This window comes from Ambystoma mexicanum, chromosome 6q (genome assembly GCF_040938575.1).
Source record: "Ambystoma mexicanum isolate Mex_15411 chromosome 6q, UKY_AmexF1_1, whole genome shotgun sequence".
NCBI lineage: Eukaryota > Metazoa > Chordata > Amphibia > Caudata > Ambystomatidae > Ambystoma > Ambystoma mexicanum.
Genome location: NC_090937.1, coordinates 1,401,112,918 through 1,401,135,987, shown reverse-complemented (window position 1 = coordinate 1,401,135,987; position 23,070 = coordinate 1,401,112,918). Strand labels below are relative to the sequence as shown.

The 23,070-nt window shown below is 49.0% G+C and overlaps 1 protein-coding gene across 4 annotated transcripts in view; it reads left to right on the top strand.

Annotated features, from left to right (window-relative positions):
* The window catches only part of HTT (huntingtin), a 2,905,635-nt gene that overhangs the window by 2,603,102 nt on the left and 279,463 nt on the right, over positions 1-23,070 (top strand). For all 4 annotated transcript variants that reach the window (XM_069632055.1, XM_069632053.1, XM_069632052.1 and 1 more), the window contains one exon: positions 10,793-10,922. In XM_069632055.1, the coding sequence (XP_069488156.1) occupies positions 10,793-10,922 (130 nt within the window). The remainder of the gene's footprint in view (positions 1-10,792; positions 10,923-23,070) is intronic.

Sequence of the window (23,070 nt, the reverse complement as noted above, 5' to 3'; positions counted from 1 at the left end):
AAATAGGTCCTTGCAAAGGCCAGGGCGTCCTCAACTCTCAAGTGCTACGGACACAAGTGGAAGAGGTTCTCTGTCTGGTGCCGTGCACAGTAGATTAACCCTCTCAAGATTACAGCCCCTCAAGTGCTACCATACCTACTGTCGCTAGCCAAAGCTGGACTATCTCATGCTTCAATCAAGATACATCTGGCAGCGATTTCCCGATACACCAGAACTACAGGGCGGTCATCCCTGTGGTCTCATCGCCTGGTGAAGGAATTTATGAAAGGACTGTTACGTCCATTCCTGCCGGTAAAGTCGCCAGCCCCGGCGTGGGAGCTCAACGTGGTGCTGACCAGGCTTATGGCCCTGTTGAAGTTTCTGTCGTGGAAGATAGCGTTCCTTGTAACCAACACCTCCGCACGATGTGTCGAAGAGATTCAGGCCCTCTCCTGCAAGCCTCCATACCTGACCTTTCACGATACGAGGGTAGTGCTGAGGACGCACCTCTCCTTCATGCCCAAGGTGCAGTCGGACTTCCATCTTAACGAGCCCTTGGTGTTACCTGTTTTATTCCCGTCGCCTTCGTCGCCGGCCGAGAGGACTTTGCACTCGTTGGATGTAGCTAAAGCGCTGAAGTTCTACGTGGACCGAACGAAGAGTTTTCGGAAGACATCACAGCTGTTTGTGAACTTTGGACCTGTGAACCAAGGAAAGGCTCTCTCGAAAGCTTCATCATGCACTGTCATCGGTTGGCAAACAGAACGCTGCCCGACCGTCCGAGAGTCAATTCGGCCAGAGCGATCACTGCTACCACGGCGTACTTGTCTGGTGTGCCCCCTGCTGGACATCTGCAGGGCTGCTACGTGGAGGTCGACGCACACCTTCACGAGATTCTACTGCGTCGCCCGGGATTCCATGGAGGAGTCCAGAGTCGGCCAAGAAGTGCTGCGCAACCTGTTCGCTTAAGGTGAGCCTGGTGAGGAAGTAAGAATGCTTAATGTTGAGTTTTGATGTAATGCTTAATGTTGAGCCTTTGCCACCTCCCGTGGTTGTGCATGTGTGTACTGCTATTTATTCTTCTATTCATGAGCATGTGAATCCATGCCAGACTCCATGCTGGAGAAGGAACAAGTTACTTACCTGTAACTGTTGTTCTCCAGCGTGGGTCTGGCATGGATTCACATGCGAACCCTCCCTCCTACCCGTCTGCGGCTCTTCACTTGGTCATACTGCCACTTTACATGCTTACACTGAAGATGGACACCAGGGACGAAGCTTAGGGAGAGGACTGTCATTGGCCGCAGGCAGTATGACCCAAAGGACAGTGATTGGTTTAGAGGAAAAATACAGTTTTCAAGCTAAAGCAAAACTGTTTTTTCTCTACTGAGGATTCCCAGCCTGATGACAGGGAAATTTCATGAGCATGTGAACCCATGCCAGACCCATGCTGGTAAGTAACTTGAACCTAATAGAGCAACTTGAAGAAAGACTGCTTGACCGGCAGAGCCTGGAAAAAGTATAGTATGTTTGGGAGGATCAACCAACCACGAGACAGTTAGTGGTCCCCATTTGCACAACAGCTGCTTCACATTCTCCAAAGGGGAACATAATTTGCTACATACAGTTCTCCAACATATGGTCTGGCATGGATTCACATTCTAATGAATATTCCCTGTCGTCAGGCTGGGAATCTTTGGTAAAAGAAAAAAATGTTTTACTTTTGCTTTAAAACTGTATTCCTCTTCTAAACCAATCACTGTCCTCTGGGTCATACTGCCCCATCCTATGGCAGTCCTCCTCCTAAGCTCCACCCCTGGAGGCCATCTTCATATTTTTACTGCACGCTTCTGTGTTGGGAGTCCTCTTTGTGCTCTCAGAGCTTTTTTCATAATATTTTGAGTAATTTGGTAATATGGAACATTTTGACCGATTTTGGGATTTATCGTTTGACTGGAGGTCGATTACCAGCAGCGGGGGCCCGCTGTCTGTGAAGATCTAACTACATCGACGATCTTTCATCGGATCAGAGAAGGCCCAGACTTGGTCCTACTTCGTGCCTTTTTGTCATGACCGAGCAGAAGAGATGCCTCTTCAAACTCTGCGCTAAATGTGGACTAAGGAATATTTTTGTGGAGGATCGACACCACAAATGTCTTTACTGCCTTCATCCGGACTATGATGAGGAGAGATGCGAGGTCTGCTATGGTTTTTCAAAAAAGACCCAGAAGGATCGCTACAGCAGGCTGGTGGCATGGTTAAAATCGGGTAAGGCCTCTGACTCAGCCTCTGGGCATGGCCATACTTCCCCTTGGACCGTCCAGTCCCACGATCGAACTCCCTCACAAAAGAGGTTGAATTCCTTTTTGAGTTCCGTCCGCATGGGCCCAAAAGAAGGCAAGGCCGCACGCCACTGATCCCATTGGGTTCACCACTGCTGCGGGTCCCGGCTCAGGAAGGACAAGGTCACCATTGCCTACCAGAGAGAGGCACCCCCTCTAAAAGAAATTCGCAGACTCCTTCGAAACTCTGCTTGTCATCGGTGGGCAACGGCGACCAAGGAGAGATCCAAAGTGGGCCCTTCGCTGCCTTCATAAACATATGCAGCTCAACCTGCCAAGACAACACCCTCATCGAAATCATTGTCAATGACCATGACCACATTGGCCACGGCTGCTTTTACCACCTCATTGACGGCTTCGTCGACAACCACTACTTCTTCAAATGGGGGCAGACCACGGGGGTGTTACCCACAGTCATAGCGAATGCTGCTCCATGGGTGTCCCTCCGGCACGGCTGAAGGTAATTGCTGTGGCGAAGAACCATGGAAGGGAGAGCAGAGCAGCTGCTTCCCCCCCAGAAGTCTCAGGAGAGGGGAAGGAGTAAGGCTCCCACAACCCCTAGTAGGGGTACAGAACAAGGGCTGTACCAAGTGTGCCGAGACACTTTTATACTAGCTCCAATGAAGGTGACGACCTGCCCGAGGCCTACTTTTCGGACCACGAAGGGGGTCAGGGATCCGTGTTGGAAGGTGGGTCACCGTGGGTTGTACCGTATCATCTGTCCCTCCAGAATAGGCATACCAGCCCAGAGCCTCACCCTCTTATTCCTTCTACACCACAGCTCGGGGACCTTTTTGTTGGACACTCTGACCCCCGCTGGCAGCAGAAATACAGCAGAGGCTGCCACCCACACCGGGTCCTGCTCCGTCTGGAAGTCCTCCAAGATCGGGAAACCCTTCTGGGCACAAAACATGACAAATGACCAGGCTGGTCCAAGACGCCAACCGTCACCACCGCTACTACCACCTTCACCTCGGGTATTAACCCCAACAAGGGAACCTGCCACGCGCACAGATACGGGCACAGATACAGCGACTATGGTGACGGACACCGATGAGACGGATGACTTTGTGTCAGTGCACGAGAGCCAGCAAGCACGGATGACCCATGCATGGCCTCTCCGCCGGATAAGGTTGGCTCCTTCCACTCAATGATGTCCATGGCCTCTGAACTTTTTCAACTGGTGCCTGAAGAAACGAAAAAGGAAGGGTTCCTTTAACAACGTTGCGAGTCCAGGTCGGAAGACCATCATGTCCCTTCCCTTGTCGGACGATATCTAGGATGGAGGCCTAGTGCTGTTGAAGAATCTGAGTACCGCCCCACTCAAGCAGGGACAGGCTTGAGAAGAAGACACGCCTCCAAGTGCATGACGTCCCAGCCTTCACCTTACTCTGTGGTCTCAGCTGCAGCCAGGAAAAGCTCTGCGAACCAGTCCTCCTCATCCATGGCACCCCCAGCCCAGAAGGGGAAGTAGCTGGACGCTATGGGGAAGAGGATTATCTATACAGCCACCAGCACCATTAAGGCCGCTAATCCCCTTGCCGTTCTGTCCTGCTACGATTGGGAGCACTAGTATAATCTGGGCCCTATCTGGACTTCTGTTAGGACAGATTTTCTATACTCTGTCCTGATGGACAGATGTATAGAAGGCCAACTATATTGTGACGGGAACAACTCTGGGAAGCTGTAGCCAAACCAGTTTAGGTAGGAGTGACAGGCGGTCTACGCTACGTTCTTCAGAGGTGGTGAGCTTCTAAGGGGTCCACAATGCGGCACACAATGGGAGTCACAGATTTCACTTAGGATGTATAAAAACACAGTTATTTATTTATGGCTAAAACACACTATAGAACAATGACTACCAGCAGGTACACATAACACACAACACTATCAAACTAAATACGTATATACATTTACTTTGTTATAGGGCATAATCCTCGTCTCAACCAGCCTCCTGGCTGAGACTCTCGTGAAGAAGCCCAATCGCCATATTCCCAATCTTGTCCCATATATTCTAGGAATCCCTTCTTAAGTTCTCGTAAGGGGTTTGTCCATCAGGATTTAAGGCCTGGAAGGCCTTCTGGGTTTCCCCTGTTAGTAACTGAGCAATGTAGTGGGTTCACCAGTCTCGCTGCCTTCCAGCAGTCTCAGCGACGCTCTAAAAGTTGGCAAAGAAGGCTGCTTGGTCGTTACCCATGCTCAGTTCCTGGAGGATGCTCGGGTAGAATGGCTGGTTGCTCCCGTCTTTCGGCCTTCAACGTGTGTAGGGCCACAAGGGTTTCCTGATATTGCCTACTGATGTGTAGTTGTCCGTCTACCAAGGCCCTTAGATCTTCCATCTTCGCTAAACCCCCAGTTGGGGAAGCCCCTTGGTTTTGGTTTACTACAACTGGGAGAAGACACTTTCCTTCTTTGTCCCCCTGGATTCTATATCTCTCCACTGAGTGACCTGGTTGTCACGTGCTGCACTCGTATGCCAACCCCTTTGTGTTGTCCTCTGTGATCTCTTCCCTCTGGTCGAGGTCAGGCCCCCTACGCCTCTGTATGCCCTTTAGCAGGGCTCCACAAAGGGTGATTGGTGTGGGCCTTTGCAGCATCTGTGTTTAATATTGATCTCACCCTTGGAGAAGTCGGGTCTTTGCTAAGATTCTCCTGTCTCTCCTTCCGAGGTCATAGTGGAACTTCTTTCTGGGTTCGGGATGGATCAGTTCTTGGCGTGTGGGTTTGACCCCTGTATCGGGATCCAGTTATATCCCATTTCAGACACCACATGTGACGGGGCAGCCCACCACAAAAAAACATGCTGACTCTTAGTACAGATAGTTGGGAAGGGTTTGGGGTTTGTCAGGTCTTTCTTGCCCTATCGGGTTCTGGGAAGGTTTGGAGCTAGGGCCAGCCCTATCTGTCTCAGTTTCCCTGATCTTTCCCACCACCGTAGCAGGGATTTTAGCTCTTGCCAACAGTAACACCTGGCTGTCATTTTGCTGCCTTACTTTAATGGTGGTTCCCCTAAGACATTGGCTGACTAACTCCTTGGGGATTTTCGAGGCTTTCCCCAACCAAGCCTGCTTAGTAATCTTAGAGAGTTGGGGATGGTGCCTTCTTCCCCCCGATGTCACATTCACTTTTTACACCTGCTGGTACCTTACCCTTCACTATACTGGTCTCCTTAAGATGTTCTCCTCCCACCACATCACTGTCCCTCTAATCTCTCACTCCTCCTTTCCACCTACATCCATCGCTCAATCTTCTTTTCCTACTCTTGTTCTCACTATCGCGTGTATCTCCAATTACCTCTCTACCTCCATAACCTCCTTTTCCCTCCTTCTTCTCACCCTACCTCCCCACCTCTTGTTATTCATAACTAAAATTTCAATTCCTCTGTCTAGTCTTCAAATCCCTACATGAACTCGCCCCCCCATCTCTCTTCTCTCCTCTCATTTTACACTCACTCATTTCGCTCTGCTGACCTCTTCTTACTCACTGTACCCCCTGCCGCATGCGCCTCCTCACGCTTCCGTTCCTTTCAGCTCTTGGCCCCCCTACATTGGTACTCCTTACCTCTTTCTATCCGCTGCATTCCCACCTACTCATCCTTCCGCACCTCCTTGAAAGCCCTGCTTCTCCTCTTCCCCTCCTGCCTTTCCTTCCCTACCTTCTCCCCTCTCTAACTCCCCTGTTCCCTTCCCATCTCCTTTCCCTCCCTTCCCCTTCTCCTCTCACCCATTGGTCTCAATTCAGTTATTGGTAACCTCCTACCCACCTCCTCTCCCTTCCCTCTCCACCTCAGTAAATTGTTCTACATACTGTCTCACTGGTTTGCTTCATGTTTGTATATATGCGTCTTTCTTTAGTGTACGTTGTTGATATACTGTAAAGCGCTTTGGATTAAAGCGCTATATAAACCCATTAAACATAACATTCTTCTGGTTGTATAGTGTTATTGTTTATTCATTTATAATGTCTGTTTCACTCTATGCCAAAAGTTACTCCTATTATCTCTATGCCAATAGCTTCTCATATTCTCCCACTCACTGTCACTCTTCACACTCGCCCTCTACTACTGTTCCTACACTGCTACTGCCACTATTCCTTTATTACCTTTACTTCCCTGAAACACTCAGGGATACAGTGCCCTGCTCACCCCTCTACTACCAACTACTACTGTACTACTTATTTCCTTCACTTCTTTTCTCTTTACTCTGAACTTCTACTACTAGTACTACTTCCGCCACTACTACTCCGCTCTTCTACTCCTACTCTACCTCTACTACTTACACTCTCCCCTCTCTCACACAAACAGTCCACAGACCACTTCCTTATAATAGACTGCGCACTCCTTTCGCTCTTGCCTCCTCCGGTCTCTCAGACTTTCTCCACCGCCTCCTGTCTTTACCCGACTATCCCACACTAAAGCAAACTCACACGTCCCATCCCCTTTCCTCCACCCTTGTGTTTTGCGTCTGTTTGGCCCTGTGGGGAAAGCACGAACATTTGTATCGCCCCGGCCCTCTTAGCAAAAACAAGTAATTGGACTCAGACTAGCAGAAAGAACAAGCATACATCATATAAGATTATAAAACAAATGGCTCGATATAGGCCCTTTATTCATACAATATATGTATAGATACCAATAAACAAACATGTACTTAGATATATAAGAATTTGAATATAGGTTACATCACCGTTAAACATGCAGCAGAAGAAAACTTCATCTTGGCCACCAATAACACTGCTGAGTCCCTCCAGTAGGTAGGCAAAGAGATCAGTGCGTCCAACGGGGTCTGAAGCACAGGGTCCTCCCTTTCAGCGAGACTGCATCACCTGGGGGTCCAGATTCCAACTAACTTTCTCCATACAAGGCTCTCTCCTTTAGGGGGCAGTTCCCCGCCCTTCTCAATTGCGTTTTGGTCTCGGCCGAAGAGCAGATGACAAGTCGAAAGGGACAGAGGGTGGAAAAACCCAGCGCCCCTCTCTCTCGCATTCATTCCTCGACCCCTTATCATGCACCTGCAGTGTGCTCCGACTCCCTTTCTGTACTCGTCCTTCAATGGACAATACAATAACTATTCTCCGCAGTAAGTCCACTCGAATAATATTTATGTGACCTTGCTCTGTTTTCGCTGCTACTTGCTCATTCTGTGAGTCCTGCGGAAACGCAGACTTTATTACTGTGATCGAAGATGAGTGTTAAATGGCTGTGCATCGACGCCATGTTATTCTGGCTCGTATTTTTCACACAAGCATTACACCTTGTGGGGCATCGCCCAACATGGGGACGGTACTGGAACCTTTGGCAGCGAAAAAATCTAAGCGTCCCCTTTAAATTTAGTATAGCGCATGGGGATCCTGCCCTGGACGTGGGAACACCCTCAAGGCACATCCTCCAGTGCATCAACTCAGTCCCTTTTTTCTCACAGACGGTGTCGGACCTGGCAGCTTGGCGCAGACACTTCTTGGGTGTTGTGCAGGCTCCCCATTCTTTTTCCGTTTAAATTTCTTCACCACCGTCGGTGCCTTACCTCACCCGGCGCATGTCGGCAGCAGGACACTTTACGAGATGCGCATCCTGCAATTGTTCGTTCGGCCTCGGACTCCCATGCACTCTGCCTTGAGTGCCTGAGGCCCAATCACCGCTGGGACGAGTGCACGGCTTGCAGTTCTCTTGGTCATCGTTCATTAAAGAATCAGCTTTGCTGCTGGAGGGAGATCTTCCACTCTTCACCTCCCGATCACCATAAGGACTCTGTGGCTAAGGCCTCACGTCACGAGAAATTAGGTCCTTTATTCTGTAAGGCACCCCAGCCTGGAGACTGCCTTTCTGGGGCCTCTGGCTAGGAGGGGTCGTGCTGACTCTTAACACCGGTGGAAGGCCTGAGGCCAGTAAGGCTACCGGCTCACTTGCATAGGAACCCAGGGGCTTTTCCGGGCATGCCACCGAGGAGTGCTCCAGTACTACTTCTGCACTATGTTGCGAGGGGCTTTTTATTTTTTGTACCAAGGTACAGCGCAACCAACACCCAGAGGCAACCTGGCGCTATGACTGAGTAAGCTAAATTAGAGGAAGAAGAACGAGGCTAGAAGTGGAGAGTTTTCAGAGCCTTTCTGAATTGCAAATGGGCGGACACAGCGCGGAGAGCAATAGGGAGGGCATGCCACAACATGGAAGCTTTAACAGAAAAGGAGCGGCCTCGAATTCTAGCATGGCAAAACCTAGATACAGCCAGAGGAAAGCGATCCTTAGAACGTAACAGACGGGCAGGAATGTCAGGTCGAAACTTTGACTGCAGATATTCAGGGACAGCAGCATAGAAAGCCCTATACACCAAACAGAGAGATTTAAAATGCACACGTTTTGCCACTGGCAGACAATAAACCATTTGAACCTATGGCTTTGGTGGAAATAGGTGGGTTACACTCAAAGCAGTTTTGCTGGTCGCTCTCACCTCCTCGTTAAGAGTCAATCTTGTTCTTGCCTAATCCACAGTCAGAGGCAGAAAGAGCGTTAACACTCCCTGGATCTGCATAGAGTGCTCTAGTTCGAGCTCTCCCAGACAAGATCTTTATGGAAGTCCGAGGCGCTATTTGTCACGTTTTGAGGCACTGCCCCCGTCACCTGTCCATCGCCGGTTGGATGGTCCAGGCCATTTCAGAAGCTTATGTGGCCATGGGAAAGATGGTGCCGCAGGGATCCATGCTCACTCGGTTATGGCCAAAGCTATAGCAGTTGACTTTCAGAGGTGCACTTCTTGGGAAGTCATTAGTAAGGTGGCTTCGTGGGCACCTCCATCCCCTTTCTGATACCAGTTCCAGGCGGGATGCTGTGTTTGGTGAGGCGGTTCTGATGGCGGTTCTGATGAACATTTTTGCTTCTGCCTAGTTATGAGGCTTGTCACAGCTCCACCCAGATGTCTTGTTTCGGTGCAATCACCCACAAGGATGGAGGAAAGGGAACAAGACGCATCAGTATTTGAAGTTACTGTAGTGACTAGAGCACTCATCCTAAGTCCCATTTCCTCCATATGTCCCACCCACCTTACTCCACCTGTAGGCTAGAGGCTAAAATTGTCATTTCAGCCAGGTTTACAAACGTCCAATGTGTCAAAAGGGGAGGTGATGCTCCGGAGGGCGTGTCCTATGGGGCTTTCCCACACCCAGGGCTGCGCCACTGTGCGCTATACTAAATTTAAAAGGGAAGCTCGCATTTTTCGCTGCCAAAGGTTCTGATACTGTCCCCATGTTGGGGGACGAACCACAAGTATGGAAAGCGGGATTTAGGACTAGGAGAACTCTATTCACTACGTGAGTAACTACAATTTCACACACGGTTACTTAAAGACCACCCCATCTACCCCAGGATTGGCCAATGTACCTTAGCGAATCACCTACCTGGGGGTGTGACAGGGGAGGCCATGTGAGGGCTTAAAAGGGCTAGTTAGCCCCGCCCCTTTCTCCTTCTGCTTTTCTAACTTGGAACCTGTATTAGCTCCTATTGATCTGTTTTTTCAGGTCTCTAAAATAACGCTGGTGGTTTAGTGGGAGAGTATGACCTCTCTGGAGTCTTTAACTAAAAACATACCTGGTGGCTTAGTGGGCCCCTGTTCAAACAGGCTTTCATGATGGGATATTGGGGTCTCTCTCTTTGTGCGGACTCCAGCAGCCACAGTTTGCTGGAGCCTGCCTGTGTTGTAATTGACGCAGCACCCCTTGGTACTGCGTTCATCATTGCTGCAGCCGGTGTTTCTGCCTTCGACACTCTTTCACAGGGCTGCAGCGGCGCTGTCTCCGGCATCTCTCCGAATGTGGGGGGCTCCGCCAAACACAGATTTTCAGGAATCTATGTGATTACTGAGCCGCCCGTAACTGCGCCGACGAAAATGTCGATGCCAGTTACGACACGACCCTGTGATCAAATCGATCACTTCCCCTGCATAGCCGGCCCGCATTCCCCCACCCACCTTTACGGCGGCACACTTCCGTTTGCTGCCTACACTCCGCTATCCCTGCGGCGTCAGTTCCTCCCACTAACGTGGGTCAGGGCTGACGCCGCAGTGTTCTTTTCTTTTTTTAACTTTCTTGTCCCCCGCTTAACACAATGGTAAGTGGGGGACGCCCCCGCAACTACCTGACTCCTGTTACTGCACCCACGCAACCCCCACTCTGCTTGGGCGCAGTAATGGGCATCCCCCTGATTTGTGCACCCCCAAAGTCGCAGTGACTGTGGGGGCGCACAAATGAGGGCGACATTTTGGTACGTTTCCATTTTCAGTACAAAGTGATTAAACACTAATGTGTAAAAACATTTTAGGATACTGTGCCGCATAATAAAAAAACCACTTTCATATAATTACCTTACTAAGCTTACATTTGAATATTCTCCTAATGCCCTCAGTTTTCATTGATCAGGTTGCTGTGTGCTCATTTCAAACTTGCATGTATTAATACTTCATCCTTACTGCGGTTCTTTGTAGGAAACATCGTGCTGGAGTCGATATACATTCTTGCTCTCAGTTCTTGCTTGAATTGTACAGTCAGTGGATACTTCCATCTACTCCGAGCAAGAGAACACCAGTTATCCTGATAAGTGAAGTGGTGCGGTCGGTAAGTAGCCTAAAAAGTGTGATGGGGAACTTGATGTAACAATACTCGTGTTTGCTAAAGAGCAAACTCTACATATGTACTTGTACAGCCGTTGTTGCCAAAAGCAGCTCTGCCTGCCATGAATAGAGCAACTAGAGGCACACAGGGGAAGCTGAGCACATAACAAATTCAGATCGCTACTCACTGCTGAAGAAGCAAACAGTGATCTAAAACCTAAATCCCAATAGTCAAAATAAATGTAAACCCCATATATGTTTGCTTCTTCAGCAGTACACAGCGATCTGCATTTGTTATGTACTCAGCTCCCCTGTGTGCCTCCAGTTAACCTGTACACAGCAGGCAGAGCACCTCTCGGTAACAAAGGCTGCAATTGTGCATACGTTGTGAGGGTATCTGTCGATTGTATGTGTAATTGTAGCCTTTGGTCGTTGTCCTATTAGTAGTGTTGATGTTATTGTTATTTGTTATGAGGACATATGTATGCTTTCAGTGGCACTGCACCTCACCAATGGTATAGGTGTGAGGACATCTGTAGGTTCTATTTCATTGGAGAGGTGCAGTACCACTGACCACATACAGATGTCCTCATACGAAACACAATGAGAGCACAACACTACAATATAGGACAGCAACAACCAGCCAACCAACATAGGTCCTCATGACGTATTTCATTCAAGATGTGTAGTACAACTAAAATATACAGATGCCCTCATAAGAAATTACATTGAGATCAACACTACGATATAGGACGACAATGACAAATTTGCTGTGTATATATATATATATATATATATTTTTTTTTTTTTAACATTTTTTATTGTAGTTTGTATCTATAGTCCAGTGTTTCATTTTCTGTTTGAATCATTTCAAATTCCACATAAAAAACTGAACAGCGTTTTTTGTTGAATTCTTTCTTCTGTACATTCCTCCCTCTTGAACTGTTGTTGACTTACTGTACTCTCTCGGCATAGCCTACACAAACTATGCCGATGACATACAAGTTCTCCTCCCCCTTACTGGAGACTATGCCCAAGACATAGAAGCTCTCCTCAACATCTACACCACATTCCAAACCTGGATGGCTCTTAATGGTCTTTGCCTTAATGGCGACAAAACGGAGATCATCATCCTGGCCCCCAGCGTAACTCTATCCAAGCTCAGCCAAGAATACTCACACATGACCATTGACAACATTAGCATACCTGTCTCCTCTGCCGTGAAGACCCTAGGAGTCTACCTAGACGCTACACTCTCCATGACAAGACAAGTCAGCGCCATCTCCTCTTCATCCGCACTGACCACCAAACTCATCTATGCCACTTGACGGTGAGCCGGTCAAGTGGCACAGCGAGTAGAGCGCCCGCTTTGACACCCGTGCAGAGCCTGTTAACGCAGGTTCGAATCCCGGCAGCGCCAAACTCAGCGTTTCATCCTTCCGAGGTCGATAAATGAGCACCACACACCGTGGGTAATAATAAGCAGCGCTCAGATACCTGAGGGTTTGTAGCGCTATATAAAAGCCTAATTATTATTATTATTATTATTATTATAAAACCCTACCTTCTCCAGCATTGGATCTTTCATGGATTCACATGCTTAGAATATTCCCCGTCGTCAAGACTGGGACCCCTCGGTACACATATATAGCCTTTTCCAAAGGAAACTTTTGACGCTTTTGTGTCCTATCTACGTCCTTCTAGGACCCGCCTACGCATGCTCCGCAGGCCGTGCTAGTATAAGAGGCCCGCCCCTGCGGCTCCCCTTCAGATTTCAACCGTCTCCAAAGTAGTGGGATCTCCTCGTGTTGTCCTACTGTTTTGTACTAGGTTGCGTTATTAGATTTCGAGTAGTATAATGTCCTCTGTCCAGTCATCGGCCGCCTCCCTGCCTCTTGCACAGGGGGCATCCACCGTCCCGTCGACAATGGCGTCGACGAGGGCCTCGTCGACGGGGGTCCTACAGGAGGCCTGGAGGCCTGAAGTCTTTGACCCCACCCCCCCGGAGGCTTTGCTACAAGAACAAGCTATGTTGCTGTCCTCGGAGGACGAGAACGAGAGAGTTGCTGGCCCAACAGACCTAGGGCTACGAGCGGCTGACAAGTCGTCGACGAGGGCATCCGTTACACCGGTTTCTGCCCCTCTCCTCAATCCTCAATCGGTTTTGTCGTTGGATATTCTGTCCACGCTTCAGTCCTTGTTGTGACCGTTGGACCAGCGACTACCCCAGGCAAGCCTGCCACAGTCACCCGTCGACGAGCCGGTCCCGTCAACCGACGCACCCACGCACGCCAATCTCAACACTGGCACAGGAGGAAGGTGAGCTGCCAGATTCGGAGTCTGACAGGGGAGCCATGTCGGATATCTCATTATCCCCCTCCAGGGATCCTACCTGGGAGTCAGAGGCGGAGTTGGAAAACCCCAGAAGCCCAGCTCACCCGTCCCCTCCAGACAACATTGCGTCATTCCATTCTATGATGGAGAAGGCATGCAAAGAATTTGGTCTGTCCCAGGAAGAACAGAAAAAGGATTGTTTTTTGTTCGACCACATGGGCAAGAGAAGGAGGTCGGTGTTCTCGATACCAATACTAGACCATGTATGGAAAGAGGGGTTGCAGACAATGAGACACCCATTCTCAGAACCAGCAGTGAAAGGACGCCTAGAAAAAAAGTTTAACGCTCCAGAGTCTACCCCCAAGTGTTTATCCTCCCAACCAACACCGGACTCGGTGGTGTCGGCGGCAGCAGCGAGGAAGGCAAAGGCACAGCACAAGTGCACGACTCCTCCCGAGAACGAAGCGAGACGCCAAGATGCCTTTGGCAAGAAAGTGCTCTCTGTGGGAGCGACCACAGTAAAGGCCGCAAACTCTCTGGCAATTGTGGCCAGATACGATAGGGAGATGTGGCACAGACTAGCTCCGCTGCTTGATCATCTTCCAGAAGAACAGAGGAAAGCGGCGATGCTACTGGTCCGAGAGGGTGAGGAAGCCTCAAATCACGCAATAAACATTGCGGTGGATCTCGCTGAGTCAGGCTTCAAGCAAGTCAACAATGGGGTGGTATTGCGTCAACAGTCATGGCTTAAGTGTACCTACTTCAGGCCAGAAGTGCAATACAAGGTCTTAGATATGCCCTTTGAGGGAGACCTTCTTTTTGGTGAGAAGGTGGACGAGGCCCTAAAAGGAATGAAAGAAGATTCGGACACGGCACGTTCATTAGGTGCCCTCCAGAGTGGCAGAAGTTACAAGTCTTTTCGTCCCTTTAGAGGGGCTTCAGGTAATTCAAGATTCTCTTCTGGAGACAGATCCTTTGCCAGATCGGCTTACCCCTCCCAGGGATACCGACGTGCCTCACAATCGGCTAAACGTCGACGAAACTTCCAGTCTTCCAGAAAACGACCATCAAACCCATCGTCGTCAAGAGACAAGTAAAATAAAGATCATCAGTGACATACCACGAACCGTTCTGGGGGGGAAGGGTTTCAGCATATGTCGATGAATGGGAAAGGATAACGACGGACCAATGGGTGTTAGACACTATAAGAAACGGACACTCTCTGCAATTCAAACACAACCCTCCGCAAATCCCACCTGCGTTCACCGCTCAGTCCCATATGAAGGTACTGCAACAAGAGGTTACACTCATGTTAGCGAAGGGCGTGATATAATTAGTTCCAACATCACAGAGAGGTCAAGGAGTCTACTCAAGATACTTCGTCGTAAAAAAGCCGAACGGCAAATGGCGTCCCATTCTAGACTTACGCGATCTCAACAAGTCCTTAAAGAGCCTGAAATTCAAGATGCTCACTCTGCAGGAAGTGATCCGCGCAGTTCAAAAGGGAGATTTCCTGGCGTCCCTGGATTTACAGGACACGTATTTCCATATTCCAATGTGTCGGAAAAACACAGGAAATTCCTACGTTTTGTAATAGGGTGAACTCACTACCAATTCACGGTTCTTCCTTTCGGGCTCAAGACCTCCCCCAGAACGTTCACAAAATGCCTGGCTCCAGTGGCTGCCTGGCTAAGGAAGCAAAGCCACCATGTATACCCATACCTCGATGACTGGCTGGTAAGGGGATCCTCCCCAGCGTCGACCAACACAAGTCTGCAAGCCACCATGCAGCTTCTACAACGGCTAGGATTCGCCATAAACTTCGAGAAATCCTCTCTGCGGCCATCGAGAACGTTGGTATTCTTGTGGGCACAGTTCGAGACTCAGTTAGGGCTGGTGAAACCTTCTCTCGACAGGACCTCAAGACTCATTCAACAAGCGGCCCGGCTATGGCGAAACACCAGGATCTCAGTGAGAAAGTATGTTTCAGTCCTAGGGGCCATGGCATCCTGCATCCATCTGGTGAGAAACTGTCGACTATTCATGAGGCCAGTCCAAGAATTCCTCGCGGACCGATGGACACAGGCTCAGGGATCGTGGTCGGACAGGATATCCATCGACGACGACAAGCTACGTCGGACCCTTCAGTGGTGGCAGAGTTCCCACAATCTGAACAACGGTGTGCCCCTACAGGAGCCGGAGTTTCAGAGCACCATAGTTACGGATGCATCCCTAACCGGATGGGGAGCGCACCTGGGTGCTCTCCAAACACAAGGTCGCTGGTCTCCAACGGAGTCACTCCTACACATAAACGTACTGGAACTCAGAGCGGTACGATGGGCTTTGAAGGCGTTCCTACCACACATCAAGAGGTCGCGAGTGCGAATACTGACCGACAATACAACAGCCATGTTTTATCTGAGGAAACAAGGAGGGACACGATCAAGGACTCTTTCCATAGAAGCCCAGAAAACATGGCATTGGGCATCGAAGCACGAAATTTCCCTCGTGGCTCATCACCTTCCAGGAGTGAGGAACGGCCAAGCCGACTCTCTCAGCCGAAGCATGGCCCAGAGACACGAGTGGGAAATGGACACGGGTCACTTGAGGAAAGTGTTCGAGAAATGGGGTCACCCCCCTCTGGACGCCTTCGCGACCAAAGAGAACAAGAAATGCGAGCAATTTGCAAGCAGATGGCCCCAAAAGGGTTCGGTGGGGGAGGCGTTCTCCTTCCCATGGACGGACGTGTTCCTCTATGCTTTTCCCCCGTTTCCCCTCATACGGAAAACAATACAGTGGATACGCAGATACAATTGCCGGGTGATTCTAGTGACACCATACTGGCCGAGGCAACCGTGGTTCTCAGACCTCCTCCATCTATCGCTGGAACATCCCATAGCATTTCCGAAGGTCCCGTACCGTCTATCCCGGGACAGAGGCACGGTGTGGCATCACGACCCGGACAGTCTCAACCTTACGTCCTGGCTCCTGACTTCTCAGAGTTCGGCGCTTTAGACATTTCAGAGGATTGCCTAACAATTCTACAGGCGGCTAGAGCCCCTTCTACTAACAAATCTTAATCCTATAAGTGGCGGAGATTCTCTGAATGGTGTAGAGGACAACGGGGCCTACAACCATTGTTGGTGACGCCGGAACAAGTTCTACCTTACCTGCTCCTCTTGGCAGAAAAGGGATTGTCCCCCTCATCGATAAAGGTACACCTGGCAGCCATCTCGAGGTTCACAAGGAAGAGGCAGTTGTCTCCTCTATTCAGTGACAGACTGGTAAAACACTTCATGCGGGGTTTATTTCGAGCTTTTCCCCCGGTGAAAAGTTTTCCCCCAACATGGAGCCTCAACACAGTGTTGGCAGGCTTGATGAAACCGCCTTTCGAGCCTATGGCCACGTCCGACATAAAATTCATTTCGTGGAAGTTGGCATTCTTGATAGCTATCACATCAGCCAGACGTATCTCGGAACTACAAGCGCTGGTCATGGACCCGCCCTACCTAAGATTCTTTAAGGACAAGGTAGTCCTGGCAACTAACCCTATGTTCGTCCCGAAGGTTCCGACGTTATATCACAAACACTCATCCGTAGTTCTGCCTACTTTCTTCGCCACTCCATCATCGGCAGCAGAAAAAACTCTTCATACCCTGGACGTTAAGAGGGCTCTGAAATTCTACCTACATCGTACACAAGACACAGGGCTACTCGGCAACTGTTCGTCGCATATGGTCCGTCGACGAGAGGAAAAGCAATCTCTAAACAGGGATTGGCTAGATGGGTCTCGTCGACGATTGCTTTTTGTCACTCTAAGGCCAGAAGGCCACTGCAAGGACATCCTAGAGCTCATTCTACAAGGTCGATGTCCTCCTCAACAGCGTTATGGGCTGGAATTCCGCTGACGGACATATGCCAAGCTGCGGCATGTTCAGTGCCCCACACGTTTACCCGCCACTACTGCCTTGCCAGGCAGCATGCAGACGAGGTGCATATGGGAAGAGCTGTCCTGCGCCATCTGTTTCAGTAAGGTAAGCTCCTCCCTATGGAGATTCTGTTGTCTACCCTCTTAAGGGCGATATACTTTATGTGGGCAACGTTATATGACTTAACTTATCCCTACGGTAGATATGCATTGTGTAGTAGGGTGAGGATATATATTGTTACATTACATTCTCACCGCCGTCTCAAGTGTTACTGCTATACAATCTATTCTAAGCATGTGAATCCATGAAAGATCCAATGCTGGAGAAGGGAATAGTTTCTTACCTGTAACTCCATTTCTCCAGCATTGGTATCTATCATGGATTCACATGCGCCCGCCAACCTCCCCGTATGTAATGTATGTGATAAATTTAACCCTTCCTACTTTGGAGGGGCCGAAATCTGAAGGGGAGCCGCGGGGGCGGGCCTCTTATACTAGCACGGCCTGCGGAGCATGCGTAGGCGGGTCCTAGAAGGACGTAGATAGGACACAAAAGTGTCGAAGGTTTCCTTTGGAAAAGGCTATATATGTGTAGCGAGGGGTCCCAGTCTGACGACGGGGAATATTCTAAGCATGTGAATCCATGAACGATACCAATGCTGGAGAAATGGAGTTACAGGTAAGAAACTATTCCCTTACCACTCCTAACTTCCTCTCACCATAGGAGCCAGACTAGATTATTGCAACGCCCTCTTAGCCGTCACATCATCCAAAAATCTAAACAAGCTCCAAATAGTGCAAAACAATGCGCTCCGTGCTGCTCTGCACATCCCCAAATTTGACCATGTATCGCAGGCCTGAAGAAATGCTCACTGGCACCCAGTCAAGGAAAGAATCAATTTCAAAATACTCACCCTCACACCCAAATGCATCAATCACACTGCACCTTCCTAACAGAAACCATAACCAGGAAATATTCTCTCCGTCCTACTAGAAGCCACCATGCCAACTTACTCCAAGTTCCTACCATAAGAAGAGCCAAAGCTGGAGGCATTGGCTTTCCACACATAGCACCCAAGCTCTGGAACGACCTCCCCAACTCTCTCAGAGCTGAACCCTCTCTGTACTCCTTTGGCAAATCACTCAAAACCACTCTTTTTACATAATCTTCTTTCTGCCTTACCCCACTGACATGAACTGTACCTTAACGTTTTGATGTTTGTACTGCCAGTTTATGTAACTAAAAATGCTACTGTAAAGCAAAATGCCTTGTAATCACCATCAACCGTCCTTTTGTAACCAGCCAATGTTTTATATGTAACAGCACCACGGTGCCCACGGGCTTTTGTGCACTTTAAAAATACGAATAAATAAATAAGTTGGTCCTTCACCCCTTGCATGATCATTTCTTCCTCATTTCTTGTCGTTCTTTCCACCCTGCACTGTTATCTTCCCCCTTGCTCTTTCACTCCTTCCCCCTTGCGCTATCATTCCTTCCGCCACTTGCACTAGTGTCATTCCTTCCCCCACTTGCATTTGTGTCATTCCTTGCCCCCTTTCGGCTGTCATTCTACCCTCCACTTTGCACTGTTACTCCTTCCTTCAAATGTTGTACAATGCTCCTATGTACTGTTGCTGAGTTGGCATTCATCTATTGAATATTTGTATTCTCCTTTGTGCTGCCATTTATTCCTCATGCTCCCCCCCACCCTCCCCACACAGTGCTTCCCTCGCCCCTGGTGTTGCCCTCCCATGCTGTCATTTCTTCCTCCCTGAGCTGTCATTCCTTATTACTTCCCTCCATGCTAAATGTACAATACAGTAAACTACAAACGCCATAACCTTTAGTTTTGCCAATGCTTGTTTTCTTTTCTCTGTACACTGTCTGTACATTATAGATCAACCTGATAGTTCAAATGAGCGAACCAGTGTTCATAGACTTAAGACACAATTACAGAGAATAAGTAGTCAATGCTAGTCACTTCAACCTCAAAACAACCAGTTTAGAAGGCCTGTTCTCAAAGGATACTTACTAACATACTGTTCAGCAAATCACTACTGACCAAACATAAAAATCCTCTACTGACGTCATCCAAAAGAGCAGTCATGTGTGTTTGACCTTGGCATGATTCGCAAATTAGTAAAGGATGAGGGTGTCATCAAGGCCCCTAACCAAGTAATTGGCCCCGAAATCTTTTGAGCACTCAGTTGACTCTTACCACTCTTCAAGAGTGGTGGAGCCAGCCAATGACTTGAAAGGGGAAGGGGGGGTGAGAAGCACACCTTAATTAATGGAGTTGCAGCCTAAAAGAAGCACTCTGCAATAATGTTCTGGAAAGGGAGTTTACAGGAAGAGCCTGCCAAATATATCACCTCTGAGAGCAGAGTGTTTAAACAAGTATTTAGAGGCAGCAGCTACACACATACTGTGGCAGAGAAAAGCAGCATAAACTGCTCATATCAGTATATACCCCATGATGAAGCTAAAGACTTGAACTTCCCTGCTTAGCTTTTCGATGGCTTACATCTCCCAATAATTATCATCTCCTCGTGAAGCTAAATATCCTCAAAATTGGGGTTGGAGATGCATGTATTGGGCTACATGAAGGCATTCTAGATGAAGGAAGGAAGGAAAGAAAGAAAGCAAGCAAATATCCTGCTTCCTTGTCTCAGAGAAAGATCAGTTGTTTTATGTGTGTGTGAATTGCAAGTACCTTAATAATGCCACCTAATTAATGTATTGCCAATTTAATTTATTTCCTACCAGTGAGCTCCTGAGTGTTTGAAACGGCATATTACGGCAGGACAACTTATGTCGATTTTGTTACGAATAATTGGCCATAGAAACTCTATACCATCTCTGTATTAAGTGTCCCAAGTTATTTTTATTTCAAATCGTTTGTACGTTATGATAATTATATTGAAACCAACTAATTTAGGGGAGCGCTTAATGCTCGGAAACCAAGTGTCGTTAACATTAGATTTACTTTATTAGCTTGTTCTGATATCAGCACTTCATACATTTCAGTTTTTATGAATGTATTGCTTTGTATCTGATATATTTATACCCCCAAAATATGTAAGTTTATTCTATGTAAATGTAATAGATATAGTTTAATGATTTTGACTATTGCTGGTTGTAATATTATGAAATGGTATGTTCATGCAAGGTTTAATACAAACCATGTCGATTTGATAAATAATGTTTAAAATGCGCCTATGGCAGCAATATGTGCAACCTGCAGGCCACAAATACTTGCTTTGTGGGGGCCTGTAACGACCTCACCTTATCTTGGTAAGGTACCCTGTCCGAGTCCCAGCACAAGTCATTTATCAATACCTGACCCCTTTATTTCATATTTTATGTCTGCAGAGTCTTGTTGAGTGCGCAAAGCAAAGGCACAATTGATAGGGGGAATATCCACATTTGTAGGGCATTGGGTATTGTATGATCACACCTGGACCTGGTCATGACCTGCCTTTTTAAAGCTGACCTCCAGCTCCACCTCTGCATTGGAAAAGTTGTGCACCGGCTCCAACACCTCATGGAGGAGACCGGGAAAGGAGGTCCAGACAAGAGAGTGGAGAGAAGATCTCCTAAATAAGCATCTCTACGGTGCGGGCAATACTATAGACAAATCCACAAGTAATTAGTCGCTAGGCCATCATTCAAGGCACTGATGAAGTATGAAGATGACGAGGTAGACTAGGAACCTGTTCTGAACTTAAAGTTGTGGGCTGAGGAGAGTGTCCTTTATTGAAAGAAATACTAGCAACTGCAGTGGCAATTAACACAGTAAATTAGGTGCAACTGAGGTGAATTAGGTCATGAAAATTCTGTATTGAAAGAGCTGAAATGCTGGCAGTTCTAGGTGTTCTCTGACCTTTATGTAGGCAGTTAAATAGGGACAAGTGAGGTGAAAGGGCATGCGTGACTGCATTTGCCTTGGCTGTAACTTCTGGCGCTATTGTCTGCATTGTCTCCAGGATTTCGACAGGATGTAGTTGCTCTGACACTCCTGCTGGCTGTTTTAGAATTTCGTAATCCAACCTGAACCGGGAGCTGTTTCGAAAGCCCTGCCTCATTGGGAAGAATATCTTAGCCATCAGAATGAGCATTACCAAAGTTGCACTTGAAGGATAGTAGCAGAAGCTTGAGTGGGCAGACACCATGGCCCGCATCATGTTGACATATCTACTGGTTTATTCCATTTTCAAGCTGCAACAAAAGTGAAATCGGAAGAAGTCATATTTAGAACCTGGATGGCTGCTTCCCCCGCCCTGGCATCCCCCTCTACCCCTCCGTTCTGTGCTCCCTTCCCTCCAAAGCCCCGCTTGCCTGATAGGTTCGGCAGCGGCACCCCCGCCGCTGTGTCCCCCTGCCTGTCATGATGGAAATGGAGGCGGGGCTCTGCATGGAGCTCCGCCCTCCAGCTCCACCATGGCCACCTTGAGTAAGTATTTTCTTTGAATGAACACTGAATGAACGTGGGATGCTGCGAGGCGTCCCATTCATTCAAACAAAATACATGTCTGTTGGCACCCAGGGTTGCAAACAGCAATGAGACCCTCTCCAGCAGGGAAAGATCGGGTGGTAACGGTGCCAATGCCCATCAGGGCACGGGCCTATACCACCCGATCCGGCCTGCCATAAATGATTTTATTTTTATGGTTTAGATTGAGCCCATTACAAAGTAAAACATGCATGGGACCCAGTGCCCAATGCATGAATTAATGGGCCTTCTATTCACTGTGGCTGCCTGAGGCCTGCTTTTGTTTAGGCATTGCGGCATGCTTGGCCTATCTCAGTGCACAGTCCGGAGGGCAGGATGTTCGAGCTGTATAAAACACCTAATCAAACTGGTTCCCATTAGCTAATGCACCACAGCATGTGATGAATCCAGGGTGTTCGTCGCCTCGCCTGCTTTTGGACTAGGGAGGTGAGCCCTCTCTACTTATTACCCCCTAGTGGACAGGGTAGCGGAGTCCCTCTGGCGGTGACTCCCCCTTTGGGGACAGGGAAACAGAGAGAGACTTAAGTTTTGCACTTCTAGCCCCAGGAACGACAAAGCCACCACTGACCGAAAGTAGCCCGGAGACACCAGTGCTTCCGAGCCCTCTCCCTGCTCCAGACGGAGACCCTGCAAGACCGCGGTGAGTGTACGGACCTCCCTGACGTGGCCCACAAACGAATTCCCGCAACCGGCCCTGTGGAGCCCCAAGGCCTGGCATCAGCCCCCAGCTCCCGGGATACAGAGGCGGGAGTTCAATCGGGAGACACCCCCCAGAGCCGACTCTGTGGAAGCACTCATGCAACGCCTGAGGGTTGCTGTCGGGAGATCAGGTACCCTCTGTCCCGAGACAGAGTGCAGTGTGGCACGTTGACCAACCCGTCCCCACTCAGGGCCAGTAGAAGTCCGGCCGGAATGGGTCAGCACTGCGGGAGCCCTGTGGAGACCATTTGAGAAATCCCACCCCACCTGAGAACTGTAGGGCGCCCCTGGGAGGACATCAGCGAAGGGCCTGGACCAGGCCCTGAGAGCACTGCTAAGTCTTGGCGGCCTATTGGCAGGTGGAGAGGGTTTGGTCCCGCTTTGGGAGATTGTGGGAGCAATAGCGCGGAACACAGATTAGAGTGAATCCAGAGGGAGAGTGCCACAAGAAAAAGTGGTCTCACCTACCGCAATCAAGGGGGGGGGGACATGGGGAAGGCCACCCCTCGCCTCCTGCACACCTGAACCTGGAGGAGGACTTTTGCACTCCTGCCTAAAGCCCTTAACAATGGAGGCCCACCAGTGACCGCACAAGCACACCCCGAGGTATATGCAGGTGGGGGGGGGATGCCCATGGGTGTGGGTGCATTAGCCAGTGGATTAATCACTTTTTCGGA